This window comes from Orycteropus afer, unplaced genomic scaffold (genome assembly GCF_000298275.1).
Source record: "Orycteropus afer afer isolate SDZICR_OR568_19922 unplaced genomic scaffold, OryAfe1.0 scaffold00334, whole genome shotgun sequence".
NCBI classification, from domain to species: domain Eukaryota; kingdom Metazoa; phylum Chordata; class Mammalia; order Tubulidentata; family Orycteropodidae; genus Orycteropus; species Orycteropus afer.
Window position 1 is genome coordinate 113,847 of NW_006921921.1, and position 20,416 is coordinate 134,262.

At 37.3% G+C, this 20,416-nt stretch overlaps 1 protein-coding gene across 1 annotated transcript in view; it reads right to left on the minus strand.

Moving 5' to 3' along the window:
• Window positions 1-256: 256 nt before the first annotated feature.
• NUP37 (nucleoporin 37) overlaps window positions 257-20,416 on the minus strand; it is a 74,370-nt gene continuing 54,210 nt past the window's right edge. The window contains exons 5-9 of the mRNA XM_007952382.2: window positions 9,447-9,537; window positions 4,148-4,329; window positions 3,625-3,675; window positions 847-940; window positions 257-370 (exon numbers count right to left, since the gene is read on the minus strand). Coding sequence (XP_007950573.1) covers window positions 257-370; window positions 847-940; window positions 3,625-3,675; window positions 4,148-4,329; window positions 9,447-9,537 — 532 coding nt within the window. The remainder of the gene's footprint in view (window positions 371-846; window positions 941-3,624; window positions 3,676-4,147; window positions 4,330-9,446; window positions 9,538-20,416) is intronic.

The following is a 20,416-nucleotide window of genomic DNA, read 5'->3' on the forward strand; positions in this document are numbered from 1 at the left end:
TTATTTTTCCTTAGTCATTTCTTCTTTGGAGCTGAGCTGCTGAGTCAATTAAACAATCTTAAAAGATGATAAAAAAAAAAGAACATGTAGAAGATAATAGGAAAATAATTTTTCAAACAATCAAGATTTTATTTAACAAAAGCAACAAGTGAGACATTTCTAAAGCCTATTGTACATTTAATATAAAAATAAGGAATTCTCCAAAATCTACTAAAAATACAAACTTTCTGGATAAGAAGTACAGAGAAAATTTATTTTACATTTCAGTCACCCAAAACAGCAGCTTGTGGTCTCCTCCAATTGCACACAGTGGGAGAGTTCTATGCCAGGAAAGACCAGATCCAATGGCTACAGAGCCAATGAGGACGGGCTGCAAAATATGTGAAGAATTAAGAAGCTCAATAAATCCCCAAGTTAAAAAATAAAAACTACTTTCAAAATTAAGAAATGTACTGATAAGTTAACTTTATAGGGAAATGTAATTTAAAAATATACCCCCTCATAAGTATTTGCAGCTGGCTGGAATGAAGGTTATAATTAATCAATGAGTAACTAGTACAGTTCAGACTCAAACATTTTTGCAATCTATACCAACCAAGCAAGCACAATGAAATTACTTAAATAAAGGAGGAAATATAAAATCAGAAGAGATAAAAATGCTTCTTCAACGAATACTGGCAGGAAATATGTTTGCATTGATTAATTTAAATATCAAAATATGCCTTCTCTTTCCAATGTAAAGAGATAGCAGGAGCTCATAACTTATTGAAAAATTGGATGACATAGGTGGAAAAGTAGAAAAGACCAATTAAAAAACATACATGACATGAAACATTTACACATTACCTGAGGGTGGCCTAAATGATGAATTTGTAACTGGGTTGTCATTTTGCCAGGATAGCCAGTGGTTGCAAACAAGTTCTCATTAATTGTGCACCACCTAAGACAAAAGACAGAATGAAAATTGGTATGGTTTCCTACAGACAACCATAAGCTTTTCTAAAACAGGTTATTTCTTCTTGTACACGAACAGTACTTTCATAAGTCTAAATTTTTAAATAGGGGAGCTCTGGTGGCATAGTGGTTAAATCATTCAGCTGCTAAGAAAAGGTCGGAGGTTCTAACCCACCACACACTCTGTAGGAGAAAGATGAGGCAGTCTGCTTCTGTAAAGATTTACAGCCTTGGAAACTCTATGCGGCAGCTCTCCTCTGCCTTAAAAAGGGTCACTATGAATCAGAACTAACTCGATGGCAGAGGGGTTTTTTTGCTTTTGGTAAATTTGTTAATATAGCTTTACAATTGGACTAGTAACTATACATTAATTCCAGGGAAGTTAGCTAAAAGTATTTTCTCATTCTGTAAATATTTTCAAGTGCTAATTGTGTTACTTTGTTAAGTTCCAAAGTTATACAAAGAAAACAGCTCTTTTCTTATAACCAACGGATGTACAGTGTGTGGGAAGACACAAACAAGTCATCAGACAGATAAAAATATTAGAGTACAATACATTTGAAAAACACGTTTAACATTCTTATTGACATTTGAATAAAATAAGCCACACACTCATGCTTAAATTCCTTGGGGTGACATAAACACCTAGCATATTTGAGCATCAAGGAATGCTGGGCATCACACCAACAGATCGATTAATCAACAAGTGTTTATAAAGCTTCAGTGACATGCCTAGGACTGTCCTAAGCACAGGAGAGGAGAAAGAAGGAAAAAGAAATGATTCCTTGATTAAAACAATGGTTGAAATTTGAGTTGTTATTTTTATGTATGGCAGACACTACTTGCTGTCTGTACAACAGCCATCTGTTTTTCCATATTAATTGAATCCTAACTTTGTACAGGTGGCTGTTGTATCCAACCCCAAGAGATGAGACACAACTGGTGTAAGCCAATCATAGCAACTGCCAACAGAAGAGATTGCTTCTTTCTCTTCTCTTATTTTGGGCAGCATGGGATGAGGCGATGATGCCTCAGATTCTGATTGTCATCTTGTGACTACAAAGCAGCAAGCTCAGGGCCATGCTCACTGAGGATGGCAGGGGGAAGAGATGAAAGGGTCTGGGCTCTTTAGCACTGATGAGCGCTAAACCAACCTTGAGAATGACTCTTCCGGACTTCTTTTAATTATCATAAGTCATTGATTTAAAAAATGCACATTTGTTCACTTTTGTGAAATCAGGATGCTTCTCACAATCTACAGCTTCCTTACATTTAGTTGACTATATTTTCATTGTAGGGGTATGTAAAATATAGTGTTTCCAAGTTCTACAGTTGTTTAGGAGATAATTTAGATTTGATGAAATGTAGTGTTTAATAAATGCTCCACTGGTTTTAGTCACTGCTAGTTGGAGTTCCATCAACAAAAGAGGGGAAGGTCCTCAACAAGATGGACTGACATGGTGGCTGCAGCGATGGGCTCAGGTATAGTAGGGATTGTGAGGCTGACACAAGACTGGGCAGTGTTTGGTTCTGTCAGGTTGCTGTGAGTTGGAGAAGACTCGATGGCACATAACAATAACAACAACAACAACAACATCAACAGGAAGTTGGGACTCCTATTACTTAAAGCTGAAAGCAGTCTAATGATTGTACTATACAATGGAATATCATACAAAAATGAAAAAGTACCAGGCAGACTTTTATGTTAACGTAAATGAAAAAGACAGTCACAGACATTTAATATATAGTATGTTCTCATTTAAAACACAAGCTCATGTGCTGTTCTGGTTACCTAGTGCTGCTCTGACAGGAATATACCACAAATAGGATGGCCTTATCAACCAGGAGTTTATTCCCTTACAGTTTGGAGGCTAGAAGTCCAAGTTCAAAGTGCCAGGTTCTAGGGGCTGTGTGAAAGTCCCTCTGCCTTAGGCTTCAGCTCTGCCTCCAGCTCCCGGCCCACTGAAGCTAGAAATTTTTCTTCACTCAGACAGCTGCTGGCTGCTGAGGCTGCCAAGCCCAAGGATGACAAGTAAAGACACAGTCCTGATGTTATCAAACCACACGACAGGTCATTAATTCAAGTCCATTTTAAGTCCCAACGTCGGCAGAGCATGGCCACATGCAGGGTCCAAGTGTGCCATAAGATAGAGACTATCCCCAAGGCTTCTTCTTATATACAGGAAGCAGACCACATCCCAAAGGCAGCTACTCAGCTGCCTGTGGTAGATCCCACCACGGAGTTGATTGCCAGTCTCGTCATGGGGAATAACTACCACCAGCTGCCCAGCCACTCAACCAGGTCCAGCCAAGTTGACATACAAATTTAACTATCGCATGTATATGTGGATGTATCTACATTTACACTTTTATCAGCACTAAAAAATATTAGGAAAGATATGCTCTAAATTATTGGGATGGTACTAGTGAAGTAGTGATATTTTTTTCACAAAATTTTTCCAAAAAAATATTGGAAAACAAATTACTCCCTCCTCAAGATCAGAAGATAAAAGCAAAACTTCAGGAAAGCAAAATGACTATTTATGAAACAATCAGAAGAAAAATCCAGTACAAAAGGAAGGATTGGGAAAGTATTCCAGGTGGTGGGACAGCACAAAGTAACCAAACTCAGAATATCAAATTAGAACTCTAACAAAAATTATATACTACCTGAATAAGTAGGCTCGATCTAAGTGGACAGGTCTCTTCTCTTGAGGATAACTACAAGAAAATATTTTGCATTTTATGAATTATGTCTCAGACTCAAGGTGGTAAACTTAAATTATGATTTAAAAGGTATTTTCTCTTTAAAGGACACAATGCCCAATGTACCTAATAAAATTTCAAATAAGCACTATGTTAAAAGAGATAAAATAGGGTAGACATAAAAACATGACTTAGCCCTACAGGACCCATCACTCAACAGGGTGTTTTTATTTCGTTTCTAACAGAAGTAAACATCACTTAGATCAAATATTTCCTTCTCCGCACTGTTCTGAATTATTCCCCCGTAAATCTGTAAAGCAGGCCTACCCATCTCTGTTGTGCAAAAACCCACAGCTCCGGCTCTTCGCTCGGAGAGACTTGATTTTGCTCTGCAGTGAGGCTCATGTACGCAGGGCAGCCCTATGGATCATCTAGCAATCATGACTGATTTCTTGTAAGCAACAAACTAAATACACTTAGAAAGTACCTGGACTGTGTAATATCCCAGATTAACCAATCATTTCCTGCAACAGCTCCAACTTTGAAGGTGTTCTTTAAGCACCAGTGTGCTGACATTAGTGGCATCTGTTCCGATTCAAGAGATAAAATAGCCTGTTGGGCAAGAAGATCATAGAATCGGATTGTTCCATTCTTCTCTGCAACCATCAGCTGAAAGACAGGAAAATAACACTAAATTATCTATCTTCCTAGCCAAATAGGAGAACTAGGCAGAGACTCAATGTTACATAGAAAATCTAAACATTTGCATATAATACAAATGGGCGATCAAATGCAAAGGAAATAGGAGAAACTTACATAAAAATAGCCAATTTGTAAAACAGAGAAAACAGGCAAAAGACAGACTCAAGAAAGTTAGGTACCATTTTAAGTGATGATGTATGCTTAGCAGAAAGACAAGATCAAACTCAGATACATTCTGGAAAAAGTTATCATTGAGTTATGTTGTTTAGAAAGGATAACCAAGTTTGTGTTTTTCAACAGAGACATTTATGTGTTACACATCCTAATGCCATGTAAGTCTGTTTCCAGAAATGGAAGGTAGCCTGGCATAAAGAAAGAACACAGGCTGGGCGAGCTGGCTGACTCTTCCACTTAAAAGCTCAATGACTCTGCCAAGTCCCAGGGTCATGACTGGCATTTCCTCATTTTTAAAACGGAGATGTGAAGACAAGACCTTGTAGGGTTGTTGTGATGATTAAATATTCAATGCTTGATAAATAGTTGTCACTCTCTGAATAAACAGTAGCTGTTATTTCAATTATTTCCTTGATTTTAAGATACTGGAGTTCATGGGTCCTGCAAATAGTTAGTCAGCTGCTAACTAAAAGGTTGGAGGTTCAAGTTCACCCACAGGCACTTTGGAAGAAAGGTCTGGAGATCTACTTCCAAAAAAATCACTGAAAACCCCATGAAGCACAGCTCTTCTCTGATATACATAGGGTCTCCTTTCCACTGATTTAAGATGTCCAAATGAATTAATCACAGATTATCTATCTGTTTATCTATGTACCTATGATATGTACAAAGTATGCCAAATCATTAAACGAATGAATGATTTATAAAATAAATCCAAATTTTACAATTTACAAACTCAGTTATAGGGGCATCATTCCTTTAGGACTTTTCAGAGGTGCAAAACCATAAAACGCACTGTGAATACCATTTCTAAGGGGAAACAGCTTAAGTTGCACACAACAGTATAGTACTTGACCCAGACTGAGTTCCAATCTGTGACTGTATGACCTTGGGCAAATTACTTCACCTTTTGGGGCTTCAGTTATCTCTTCTACAAAACAAAGTGAATAATGCTGCTGACCTCAAAGTGTGTTCTGAGTATTAAATGAGAGGATATATGCCATACATGCAGCATAGTTCCTTGTATAGAGAAAAAACAATGAACAAAGGTTGGTTGTTAAATCTCACTTCATTTAGCCACTCTCTACCTCTTGTTGTCTTGGGGTCAGAGACTGAGATGTCTTCAGTTAAATTCTCTGATTCTGTGACATTCTGGATCCCTGGTTATGTTACTACCACCCACTGAAATCTTAGCTCCACTTGTGGTTTATGGATTTGAAAGCTGAGTTTCTGGAGGTTTCCTGACTCTTGTACCTCATATATTTACTTTCAGCTTTCCACTTTGTATGACTCTTTCATATACTTTATATCTCATGGGATTTTTATAAGAATGCCAAGATAGGTAACCATGGACCCATGTTTCTACTTCCACTCGGGCTTTACATGTCTGCCTTATTTTCATTAAGCATAATAGAACAAAACTCTGAGTTTGATGTCATATGGCAGACCACTGAAAAACACTGGATTTTTATAGTAATAATGTAGTGTAGACAGTGACAACAAGAAGCAGCTAAAATTGATTAAGTGCTTATGTTCTAGGTAATCTTTTAAGGACTTTATAAGTGTTTATTCACTTAATACCTGTAAACATCCATTTTACAGGTTGAAGAAGTGAAGCTAGTGAGTTAAAGACCTTGCCTGAGATCACACAGCCATTAAATGGTGGGACTAGGATTTGACTGCAGGCAATTAACAGTCCATACTCTACAGTACTTCTGTCACCTTTCTGTATTCTGAGTTTAACAGTAACATGATGACACTACCACCTTAAGAAGATTTGTTGTTGTTCGCTGCTATTGAGTCAGTTCCGACTAATAGCAACCTATGTATAACCGAATGAAACAATGCCCAGTACTGTGCCATCCTCACAATTGTTGGTATGTCTGAACCCATTGTTGGAAGATTAGTGTAACTAAAGTAGACAGGAAGGATCAATGAGTAGAGAGCCAAAGATTTGAAACAAGCTAAAAATCAGTGAGAGTCAGGTGTGAGAACAGAAAGGGAAGAATGCATCCTGATGACAGAAGAGAAATGTACCCTACTAATAATAAAGGAAAAATTAAAAGACCTGGGAAAGTCTGTGTAAAGGGAAAGAGGAAGTCAAAGCTGATTTTAAGATTTTGAATTTATGTGATTTAGAGTAGGGACTTCCAAATACTTTGAAGTTATGGGGAAGAGGAATTGAAGTTTAAAGATATAGGTGATAGGTTCAAGAACTTAGAAATAAAAGATGTGAAGAAGATAGTTTAAGGGGAGGCAGAAGAATGTAATGGTTAAGAGCAAGAACTACACAATCAGGTTGCTTGGGTTCAAATGTCAATTGTTCCACTTATTTGCTGGTAACTTTGGGTAGGTTACTTAACTTCTTTGTGTCTTGGTTTCCTTATCTGTGTGAAATGATAAAATATATGAAATACTGACAAAGGGGCTGGCATATAATAATAATAAAAAAAAAACCAAACTCACTGCCGTTGAGTCGATTTGACCATAGAGACCCCTCCCTGGGTTTCCAAAGTGGTAACACTACGGAAGTAGATTGCCCAATCTTCCTTTCGAGGAGTGGCTGGTGAGTTTGAACCACCAACCTTCTGGTTAGCGGTCAAATGCCTTAGGCAATACACCACCATAGCTCCTTAAAAACCAAAGGCATATGACTGCCAGCCAGAAGGCTGGCAGTTCATATCTACCAACCACTCCTCGGAAGGAAGATTAGGCAATTTACTTCCATAGAGATACTGTCTTGGAAACCCAAGGAGGGGTCGCTATGAGTAAAATCGACTTGATGGCAGTGAGGCATATAATAAGCACTATATAAATGTTAGGAGCTCTGGAGGCACAGTGGTTAAATGCTTGGCTGCTAACCAAAAAATCCATGCTTTGAACCTAGCAGCCACTCTGCAGGAGAAAGATGTGGCATGCTGCTTGTGTCAGGATTACAGCCTTGCAAAACACAGTCATCAAAAACACTGTTCTATATTCTACTTTGGTGAGTAGTGACTGGGGTCTTAAAAACTTGTGAGCAGCCATCTAACATGCAACTATTGTTCTCTCTCCATCTGGAGCAAAGAAGAGTGAACATCAAAGACGTGAGGAAATAATTAATCCAAAGGACTAGTGGACCACATGAACCACAGCCTCCATGACCCTGAGACCAGAAGAACTAGATAGTGCCCAGGTACCAATGCTCACCACTCAGAAAGGGATCATAATAGGAGGTCCCAGATAGAATAGGAGAAAAATGTGGAATAAAACTCAAAATCATAAAAAAGATCAAGCTTACTGTTTTGATGAGATTGGTGTAACCCCTCAAGACTATGGCCCTTAAACACCCTACAAGCTGGGAACTGAACTCAACCTCCTGTAGCTCAACTAGCCACACAACAGACATCTATGGTCAGCTATGAGGTGAGCAGTAATACCAGAAAGGCATGCCCTCATAGAACCATATGAGATCGAAAGGCAGCATTTGCACAAGGATAAAGCTAAGAAGGCGGGAAGGGACAGGAAAGAAAAGACAAATGGAATGGTAAACACAGGGAGGAAGCAGGAAGTGTGCTGTTAAAATTCTGGGGATAGTAATTAATGTCACAAAAAAAATGTGTATAAATTGTCTAATGGAAAATCAATTTGCTTGGTAAACTTTCACCCAAATTACAATTAAAAAAAAGAGAAGAAAAAGAAAAAGATCACAGCCTTGGAAATTCAGCTCTACTCTCCCCAGTAGGGTTGCTATTAAGTCAGAATTGACATGATGGTAATGAGTTTTTTTAACGTAAATGTTTACTATGATTAAACTACCTTATCTTTTTGAACAAGTCTGAGGACAAAAAATAGTTGCAGACAAGAAAGAGTCAATGAGAAGAAGTATAAAGACATTAGAAGTGTGTGACAGAGTGCCAAGGGCCTGGTATGAACGCTAGAGGACAGATGAAGGATTAACTTTAAGATGTAGTTCTAGAGAAAGAGACAATAAAAAGAATGACGTACAATCTGGCAAATGAGAATACTCTGTTGAATGGCTTTTATCTTTCCAATGAAATCAGAGGCAAGGCCATCTACTGATAATCAGAATTCATAGTGTAGTTTTAGTACTTTAGAAAGTTCTAATCTGAATACAAACAGAACACTACCACAGCAAGCAGAGATTTTCCTTATGCCACTACTGCTTTCTGTTTACAGACATGAATTTAACTTTTCTTCAACTAAATAGTTGTTGTTGTTGTTGTTGTTATGTGCCGTCAAGTCGGCCCCGACTCATAGCGACCCCTCCTTGGGTTTCCGAGGCAGTATCACTACGGAAGTAGGATTGCCCAACCTTCCTTCCGAGGAGTGGCTGGTGGGTTTGAACCGCCAGCCGTCTGGTTAGCAGGCAAGTCAACTAAATAGTAGAATACTGCAAGTAGATAGTTTGCCCTCAGTTTCTGGATTGTAATGTACTGAAGTGCAGGAGAAATAAACTGAATAAATGCCATTTGGGGATGATGGTTGTCAAGTCAAAACAATTACAGAGAAACTTTTAAGGTACAGATTTCTAAAACAAACCAAACCCATTGCCAGTGAGTTGATTCTGACTCACAGCAAACCTACAGGATCACAGTGACCCTACAGGATAGAGTACAACTGCCCCAGGCTGTTTCCTAGGCTGTACAGCTTATGGAAGCAGACTTCCTCATCTTTCTCCTGTGGTGTGGCTAGTGGTTCAAACAGCCGACCTTATGGTTAGTAGCCCAATGCTTTAACTGTGCTACTAGAGCCATCTTACTTATTTCTAGACTAACCCAAATGTAATTGTGCCAACTGGAAGCTGTGAAGTGAAGAAGTCATTTGTTTTCTTACTGTAGGTACGTGTGTATCACATCTGTGTATGTCTTTTCAGCTTGCTAAAAGAAATCTAAGTTATAAATACTAACCTTGCAAGTCTCTTCAGGATGCCAGCACACACTCATTCCAGGGGAACGAAGAGCAAAATGAGCTGTCTGAACTCCTTCCAAGTCCCAAATCCTAAAAAAGAATGAAAGGAGTACAATGTTAACTATTTTGATGTATCACTACTAAAGAAATTAAATTTCCATGAATTCATTCAAAGCTATCAACTAGAGATGATAAGGTAGACATTTTAAAAATTTATCTTCTAAAGAAAATTTTCACACTGCTTTTAGGAAATATGGAACTAGTATATAGAACTTAAAGTTTACCATATTCAATTATGGAAAAAAGTATCTCATACACTGTTATTCTCTCTAATTAATTAATCTAACAGCAACATGGTAATACAGTAACCAAATTAGATTATGTGCATACTTCATTTTGTGGGCTACATATTGAAATTTCTAATCAGGTTGCATCCTGACTTCAGCAGTCATCTCAGTTAACAGTAATTTCTAGCAATGGTACTGAAAATTGTGCTCCCATTTTCAAAATAACATATAAGAAAGCTGATACGAGGGGTTATGAATTGGGGAGATGGCCATTTTCCTTAGTTGCTTATTCCTTCTATTTTCGGGTTTCCACTCCAGTCTCTACTTCCTATCTTATACCTTTTCTATTCTGGCTCACTTCCCTAGTGTTCTCCCTCAAAGGAGGCCAGGCATGATAGCTGCCAGATTAAAGGTGGGTTAAAGGAGTAGGCACCTTATTTCTCCCATTCTCCCTCCCTTCAATACTTACACATTCAAGGTGACAATTGATATAGCCCTATAATCCCAATTTCTTTCCCATTTTCAGAGTGGGAAAAAGACTGGGAAATCTTAGTCATGGGACCATGTTGTGAGTACTTTCACCAACTTAGAATGTTTTCCAGCTCATTCTTTACACTGAGCCACTGTCATAACTTGTTGGCACAGAATGTGACACAGAATTACCATGGCAGGGGATGGTAAGTCAGTGGGTGGCTGGAAAAGTGCACAGAATTCTGGTCCTTAACAACTGAACACTTTCATTAGAATATCTTGATTTTTTTTTTAAAGATTTTATAGTTTATATCTCATTCTCACTCACTGCCATCGAGTCGATTTGACTCACAGTGGCCCCTCCTTGGGTTTCCAAGGTGGTATCTCTACGGAAGTAGATTGCCCAATCTTCCCTCCAAGGAGTGGCTGGTGGGTTTGAACTGCTAGCCTTCTGGTTAGCACTAAAATGCATTAGACTTTATGCCACCAGATCTCATTAGAGACCATAAAACAATTTCTACAAATTTAAAGAATATGTTTTTGAAGTTAGGCAAAACTTTATTTCAATGAAATAAGCATTTGTTGGACAATGTTAGTATTTTGTGCCAAACCACTTATTTTCAGTATTTTTTTTCCTTGTAGAAATTATAGGGTTTCCACTCCTGAAATAGATTGACACAGTAGCCCTAACAATGGGCTCAAACATGGCACTGACTGTGAGGATGGCGCAGGGCTCGGCGGTGTTTTGTTGTACGCAGGGTGGCTAGGAGTTGGAACTGACTTGATGGCACCTAACAATGACAGTAACAATTCTGAAATATCATGGTTACATATAAACTAACACAAATGTTTTGAAAAGGATCACCTATTTGATTAAATAATTGAGAAGCATACTCTTTTTTCTTGCCAAATCTTTTCATCTTTATTTATTACTAAGGGAAATAATTACAATTTAATTGAAGATGGGAATCACATTTACCAAGGTTTATGCAATTGTGTTTTACCCCTCACGTGAATGAGATTATTAATGAGAACAAAATATTTCTCTTTTCTGTTGCCTTTTTTTATAATAAAGTATTGGACTAGCATATATTTTACCACTATTGAACTATAGGAATTTGTCTTGCAAATTTAGTGATTCCCATGGAAGAATAGTTTAAAACTCCTCTATTCTTTTGATTTTACTCTAATATGTATTTGATTTTTGTTGGCGATTATATAAATTGAGCAAATACCAGAGTATTTTCATGATTTCTTTTTTCTTTCTAGTGAAGGAACAAAAGAGATGAAAGTTGTAAAACAGGATGAAGATTTTATCTATAAACAGGTCATTCAATATATTATATTCCTGCTCAATGAACCAAATTTTAGTCTAATTTTTAAACAGTATTTTATCCAGAATAAAACCTGATACTTTTATTTTTAAAATGACTTAAAAATGAGGAGGGTGATCTAGATTACTTTTCATAGGACTAGAAAAAGATATTTATGGTTTATCATGAAATCAATAATTTTTAGTAGTTGCATAATCCAAGTACTAAACATGCAAAATATAACACATAGGACTAAAATGAGTTATCATAACTAAATTTGCTACAGATGGTACAATTTAAGTTGTTAAGTCATGTTTCCTTTTTTTTGATAGATTCCATAATTAAGCTCTTCTCAAATTCTTTTTAGAATCCAACTCATTTCTGTGTGTCTTTTTTACATGGCTCATGTAGTAAATATTAGTTCCATCAGATAAAGTCACAGTTCTTTTTTTTTTTTTTTGACTTTTTAAAAGAACAGCATATAAAATAAAAACACAAATTATTATGTTTACAGCTCAAAGAGAATATACTCAAAGAGAACAGCATAAAAATCAAGAAACAGAATACTTCCAGGACTATAAGATGTCTTCTTGTATTCTCTTCCAGTTATATTTTCTCGCCCTCTCACAAAAGGTACCCACTATGCGGCTTTTGGCATTATAGCTTAGTTTTGCCTGTTTCTGATCATAAAAATGGAATCATTTTTTTTTTTGTGTGTGGTGCGTAGAGAAGGGTGGGGAGTTTATTAGCTTTTCATTCTACGTTAGGTTTAGTGACATTTATCATCACTGTGTCACACTGCTGTACTTGGTTTGTTTTCACTGCTGTATATAATATTCTACTGATTAAGGACACTGAAATGTACTTATCCATTCCCATTGTGTTGAAAGATAATCAAGTCATTTCCAATTTTTTAAAAAATGCATTTTATTGAAATATAGTTTAGGTACAGTGAAATAAACAAAACTAAAGTGACATGGGTCAATATTTTTTTTACAGTGTTCCCTCCCGTCTCTTCCCTGGCAACCAACAAAGAAAGTTTCCTTCCATAAACCTTTCTTTGACCCTCCACAACAACAACAAACTATACTGTATTTGTCCTTCTGTGATTGACTTATTTCACTCAGCCTAATGTCCTCCAAGTTCATCCATACTATGCGGTGTTTTGCAGACTCGACATTATTCTTTAGTGCTGCATAGCATCCCATCGTGTGCATGTACCACAGTTTGGTCACCCACTCTTCCATTGATGGGCATGTAGATTGTTTCCATCTTTTCCTATTGTAAATAGTGCTGTGATGAACATGAGTGTGCATATATCTGTTCCTGTCCTGGCTCTCACCTTTCTAGGATGTATACCTAGTAATGGGATTGCTGGGTCAAATAGTATCTCCAATTCCAGCTTTCTAAGGAAATCGCCATATTGCTTTCCACAGTAGTTGTATCACTTCAGTAACCCACCAGCAGTGTATAAGAGTCCCAATCTCTCAACATCCCCACCAGCATTTGTCATTTTCTGTCTTGCTGAACCTTGCCATCAGTGCTGGGGTGAGATGGCATCTCATTGTTGTTTTGATTTGCATCTGTCTGATGGCCAATGATCGTGAGCATCTCTTCATGTATTTGCTGGCCACCTGAATATCCTCCTTGGTGAAGTGTCTATTCATGTCTTCTGCCCATTTTTCAACTGGATTGTTAATTTCTTTGGTGTTGAGGCATTGGAGTTTTCTCTATAAATCTTAGAGCTAAGTCCCTTGCCAGATATGTAAGTATCGATAAGTATAAATTTGTTGCTGCTATTTTTGTTATGTGCCTTTTTGTGGTGTTGATTTCTTTGTTCCACACAATTTTCTATGCTGAGCTCGTTTAGTTTATGAAACGTGTTATCACTTCCTTTGTTGCTATTGTTTTAGTATTTGCTACATATTGTGCTGGTCCTTTTTTCATTTTGACATTAAGATATATCATTTTTCTTTGATATTACCCTGTGATTTATAATCTTCTTTCCAAGTTTAGAACAGTCTGTTCTATCTTATAGTTGTTTTGACTTCCCTACCATTTAGAAGTTCTGTAACTACACAATTTTTGCCCTCTTTTTGGTTTGTAGTGATCCTCATTTATCAATTGATGTCTTTGGTTCCCTGTTTACAATCTTGTAGGCTTATTTACTTTGGATACTTCCATAGCTGGGTTGGTTTCTGGGTTATGTCACCATGTTTGTTAATGGTCAATTGTTGTTCGCTGTTGTTGCTTCTCTTCCATAGGATTCCCTTTAGCATCTCTTGTAAGGGTGGTCTGGTTTTAACAAATTCCCATAATTTCTGGTTATCTGGAAATGTCCTAATTTCACCATCATATTTGAGGGACAATTTTGCTGGGTACGTAATTCTTGGTTGAAAATTTTTCTCTTTCAGGGTTTTATATATACGATCCCATTGTATTTTTGCATGGTTTCTGTTGAGAAATTCAAGCTCAGTCTCACTGGTTACCTCTTGTAGGTAACTTTTAGTTTTTCCCGTGCTGCTTTCAGGATTCTTTCTTTGTCTTTGGTTTTGGTGAGTTTGATAATGATATGTCTTGGTGATTTTCTTTTGGAGTCTATCCTGTTTGGGGTTCGTTGGACTTCCTGAATGGATATATTCTCATCTTTCTTCATAACAGGAAAATTCTCTTCCAACAAATCTTGGACAATTTTTTCTGTAGTTTGTCTCTTCCTGTTCTGGAATTATGATTACATGTAGGTTATTTCTTTTGATGGTATCCCACATGAACTTTAGGCTTTCTTCATTTTTTTTTTTAATCTTTTTTTTGACTGGTTGCTTTCTAAAGAAGTATTGAGGTATTTACCTTCAATCACACTAATTCTGCCTTCCATTGATTCAATTCTATTCCTTTGTCCATTCAATGTCTTACCTATTTCTGAAAATTTAGTATTAATCTTCTGCATTTCTATGTGTAGATACTGTATCATTTCTAATTTTTCATTTATTGTGTCATTTGTTGTATCGTCTTTTGAAATTGTTCTGGGTTTTCTGTGTGTTGTCCTCAATTTTGGTAGTGTTTTCCTTGATCTGTCGCTCAATTCATTGAAGATTCCTAAATATAATTCTTCTGAATTCCTTATCAGGGAGTTCCAATGCTGCGTCTTCCTCAGGGATGTTTTGGGTCTGTATCCTAGTCCTTTGTTTCTCCTGCTTTATCTTGCGTCTTTGTGTGCGCTGTGATGCTCTGTTGTCTCCGAGGCATTGTGATATTTCTGTGGTAATATTTAATTGGTGATTGTATGTTAGAGTGACTTTCCCATGATTTTTGTTTTCTTTGTATGTTAATCTATGTAAGTAGGATACTGTGCTGTGCTTCTCATCTTGCTAGTTAGGAGCACTTATACACTCACCACCTCTGTCCTTTCTTATTGTCAGCTTTCTATATGTCCCTGCTGTCCTTGCCAAACAGAGCCCATTCTTAGGTCCCTGGAATCTGAATGAGAATGCTGTCACTTTAAAACCCAAAATGGCTACCACTTGTAAGTATTCAAAATGGCTGCATCCTCAGTCACTTTAAAACCAAAAACCAAACTCACTGCTATTGAGTTGGGTCTGACTCATATTGAACCCTTGTTGGGTTTCCAAGGTGGTATCACTATGGAAGTAGATTGCCCAACCTTCCTTCTGGGAGTGGCTGGTGGGTTTGAACCAAGAGCCTTCTGGTTAGTAGGCAAATGCCTTAGGTATTACACCACCAAAGCTACCACTTTAAATATCCAAAATGGCCCCTGCTTGTAAACATTCAAAGTGCCTGTGCCCTTGGTCACTTTAAATATCCAAAATGGCCACCACTTGTAAAGAATCAAAATGGCTGCATCCTCCGGACAGCGTAAAGTCCACAGCTCAGGTTGTTTCCCTCCTTGCTGTTTCCCTTCCTAGTCATAGGGCACCAGAGCAACTGTCCCTGCAGCTCTGAGCAAACAGGGCTGATCTTTAGGTCAATTCTCAGGTCCCAACACCACTTGGAAATATTCAGGCTGTTGGTCCTGTCAGAGTAGCTGACAGCCCCCTGCTCTGACCATCTTCGTACTCACTGTCTTCATTCAGGTTTTTTCAACAGTTGGTGCCTAATCCACTTCTGTAACTTCCTTTCAAAGCTCAGGGCTCCAGGATTATGTTCTGTATCTTTGTCAATTGGTTTTTCTTTTCTTTGTTGAAGAGGGTTTGTGTCGCTTGTCTGCCTATTCCTCCATCCTACCGGAAGTCCTCTCTCTCTTGATTCTTATCCATTTACAATCTTTGGTCATCGCAAATAATGCTGCTATAAATCTTATACATGTCTTTTAGTGAATACACACACACACACACACACACATCCTTGTTGTGGACATGCCTAGGCAAAGATTGTTGGATCATATGTTACAAATATGTTGTTTTAGCAGGTACTGTCTAAAAGTTTTCCAAATTGGTTGTACTTCACATTTCTTTTTAATTACCAAATGCAAAGCCTAAACCTTGTCTTTATTTTTTTTGAGAAAAACAGTCTTAAACCAATCATTTATCTGAATGGCAAAAAGCACAGCTTTTCATTTGATCTCTGTTTTAAGGCAGACTTCTTAAATCATCTACTTTCTTGTATTTTGTGTCATTTTCATGTATACATGTATATATAAATATGAATAACAGTGCCACAACACAATGTATAGTAAAAAGTTGTTTTAATTGACTTCTTTGTATTTCTCTGCTTTTCTCTTTCTTGTAGATCTTTTAAGAATGATAAAGCTATTCCCTAATATGACAAAATGCCCACATATGCATTTGTTGTATACTTAGCAAGAGGGACTGGGTTCTTTGCTTAGTAAATCTTGGTTTGCTACTATAATTACATAATATTACATGTGAAAGATGAATGTGAAAAAATGGCTTCAATGAAAATAAGTTGATGCCAACTAATTAAAATTTCTAAAAGAAAAAAAGCACTCAAATTAGGTAGTGTGCAGTTAAAAAAAGATCAAATAATAAAAATTCAGATGTATTCAGATTTATGACTACTTTGCAAATGTCTTTTCCATTGTGGATACTGTATTGTGGGTGTAGTTCATGTAAGAAAGATGACAAAGTTTAATTAATGGACACATGACCTAAAGGCATGTTTTAGTCCTCTAGTGCTGCTCTAACAGAAGTCTGTAAGAGAATAAATCCCTGTTTGTTTAAAACCATCTATCTGTAGTATTCTTGTTAGAGCAGGAGGCTAGAAGTCCAAGTTCAAAGTGCCAGCTCTAGGAGCTGGGTGAAGACCCCTAAACCTTGGGCTTCAGCTCTGTATCTTGCTCCTAGCCCATGGAAGCTGGAGGCTTCTCTTAACTCAGGCAGCTGCTGGCTGCTAAGGCTGACAAACCCAATGTCAACAAGTAAAATGGCACAGTGCCAAGATTAGCAGACAACACGGGAGGCCATTTGTTCTAAGTCCAGGAACAATCCCAAGAAAGGCAGACAACATGGCAGGCTGCTGAATGAAGACGTGGCTACATGTAGGGTTCAAATGTGTCAGAAAGCTCAGAGAGTTTCATAAAGCATCTCCTTATATACTGGAAACAGACCTCATCCCTAAGGCAGCTACTCAGCTGCTCCAGTAGATTCCGCCACGGAGCTGATTACCAGTCTCTTCATGGGGAATGACCACATCCAGCTGCTTAGCTGCTCAAAACCAGGCCCAGCCAACAAAACAAAACAAAACAAAAAAACCCTTGACCTATTATCAAAAGATTGCCAAATGGACATTCATTTACCTGTTGTACATTACACTAAGGTAGGCTCTCTCCCTTTTTTTTTTTTTTTGAATTGTGATTTGGGTGAAAGTACAGAGCAAATTGGTTTTCCATTCAACAAATTCATATACATTTTGTTTCATCTCATCGACTGACATGTCCTTGATTCCAATCCCCCAAATGTAACATCACTTCTTCCACATTCTCTGTTTCCTGTGTCCATTCCTCTTTCTCTCCTAAACCTTCCTGCCTTCTGAACTTTGTCCTGTGATTGTTTAAGAAACTACTGGTTTAGATTATGTCAGATAAGAGAATTTCTGCTGTAACAGGGAAAAAAAAACATTAGAACTTTGGAAATTCAAGTTTAATATTTCTAAGTTTACTTGCTTATCACTGTTTATAATAAATAACTATCTAAAAATCAACTATAACCACTAAGGGTCACTTTCCAGAAAAGTAGTGCATTCCACGGAGAGAAAAGCTTGAAGGGACCACGGCCTTCTTAATATGTGTAATTAAACACCCAGAAAGATAATATGCTGTTTATGAAAGTATATAAAAAAATGTTAGCAGGTTAAACTTATTTTGCCAAAAATCAAGAGCTATAAGAAATGTATACATGTGCCAGTGTAAGTTCTGCAAGGGAAATTTTCAAAGGAAAAAGTTTTATGGTAAAAATTTGCTGACATATTAAGGAGTCAATAATATAGACTACATCAAAGAGCACTGAATGAATACAGCATCACTCGAAGTAAAATGAGAGTTTTGATCCAGCTTGCCTACGTTGTTGTTGCTGTTGCTATGTATCGTTGAGTCGGACCTGACTCACAGTGACCCCTCCTTGGGTTTCTGAGGCAGTATCAGTATGGAAGTAGATTGCCCAACCTTCCTTCTGAGGAGTGGCTGGTGGGTTTGAACTGCTAGCCTCCTGGTTAGCAGTCAAGTGCCTTAGGCACTACGTCTACAATTAGAACAAATACTCCCACCCCTGCTAACTCTTTGGTCCTAACAGAATTCTGAGATTTAGCTGTAAAATGAAGGGGCTGAAGAGGAACCTAGAGCTAAGATTGTGAATTACACTTCCTTTACTTTTAGTAGTTTATTGTTAAAGATTGCTTCATTTCAGGGTGAGTGCTTTTTAGTGGAACAATTAGTATCTCTACCATATGGTATTTAAAGGTGACTGTCCCATTTAATTAATAAAAAGATCCTATAAATTGGGTGTTGGCATATTGGGGATGTCCTTGATATTCTCAAGGGTCTTTTAAGTTGACAATTAGGAGAGGGAAATTTCCTGGTTAATAATCTATTCTTTTTATTTGTTTGTTCTCAAGTTTTAATTGGCAACTCTTTCTCTTCTAGGGAGTTCATTGTAGAAGGAAATTTCTGCTACCAAATGTTTTTGACAACATAGACAAAAGAGGAATGGATGACATTAAATGACACATCTGTATCCATTTGCTCTTCCCTAGTGGTAAAGCAAAAATGACAGACCACAATCTTTCTCAAAGACATGCCTGGGTCACATGAATCAGTGTACTGATTAATTAAATATGGAAGCAAGAACAAAAGTAATACAGAGATGTAATTATAAGGATGAGAAGTGACTTTACAATGTTGCTGGGTACAAGAAAGAGACTATCAACATCCTTAGAGGAGAAACATGTTTCCCACTGAGGAGTTTGTGATAGCAAAAAGCTGATCTTCCCTCTCATTTGCAAAAAAGTCACTAATTTATTCATCATGCTACGATTGATCAAAAAAAAGAGTAAAACACCGTATATTTCCTCAGTAAATGAGCACACAATAAGAAAGAAAAGTTGAACAAATGACAAAAAATAAAGTGCTAAATATGTGGTTTTAAGGAATTCAGAGGTGGGGAACCATGTAATCGAAAGCACTAATTTAGGGATTCAACTGAAAAGTGTTGACAGTGGATATGGCAAGTTTAGAGCTGTTAATAAGTAAACTTGTCAGCTTCTGGCTTACACAGACCATAAAGCACCCTGATAGGTAGCTAAGAGCCTTAAAAGTAGACTAACAAAATGGCATGATAGTTTGAATTATAAATTTTTTAAAGGGTCCTCTTTCAGTATTTCAAATATATTTAGAAAATAAGATTAGGCTAATTCTCTTTTTACTTTTTTAATATACTGTGATTATTAAGTAAGTAATGGTAGTATTAACATACTAGTAGCGGTTCAAACCCACCAGCCACTCCTTGGAAGGAAGGTTCAGCAATCTACTTCCGTAGTGATACCACCTCGGAAACCTAAGAAGAGGTCGCTATGAGTCGGATCTGATTGGACAGCAGTGAGTTAGTGAGTGGTTTTAAGTATAAAATAAATAGATTATTAGGTGTTCTAATGACTTGAGAGTAAGAATTAAAAGAAATACGAGATACATGGATATGTTTATTATTATTTTACCTTTCAATAATTAACAAAAATGACCCAAAGATATAGTTGATAATCTAAGTGTATGTGTTGTTTTTTTTTTTTGAGGGCAGAGAAAAGAGGAAGTGACCTGTTTCAAATGCAACACTAATAAATCTATCATTAAATACATAAGATTTATTTAATAGCCTACTATTAAATAAGAGGAGCTCTGGTGACAAAGTGCCTGAGGCAGGTGACTGCTAACCAGAAGGCTGGCGGTTCAAACTCAGCAGCCACTTGGAAGGAAGATTGAGCAATCTATTTCAGTAGTGATACCGCCTCAGAAACCCAAGGAGGGGTTGCTATGAGTCAGAGCCAACTAATAAAATCTCCTAGAGTATGTGTTCACGATGCCTTGAAGGGCATAAAACAATCTTATACGTTTATATATTATTTTACATGTTGATGTGTTTTGAAAAATATTATTGTGGTTTCAGTGAAAGTTTACAGAACAAATCTGTTTCCCATTCAACAAATGATACTCATTTTGTTTCATGACACTGTTTGCAATCCCCTCAGTATAAAAGCCCTCTTCCAACTTCCTCCCTTGGTTCTGTTTCCATTTGCCCATCTTTCCTGCCCCTTCCTGCCTTCTGAACTCTGTTTTTGGGCCAGTGCTGTCCTTTTGGTCTTACGGTTGATCGTTCTGAGCAGCATGTTCCTCATGGGTGTTACTCTTCACTTTATAGGCCTGTCTATTGTTTGGGC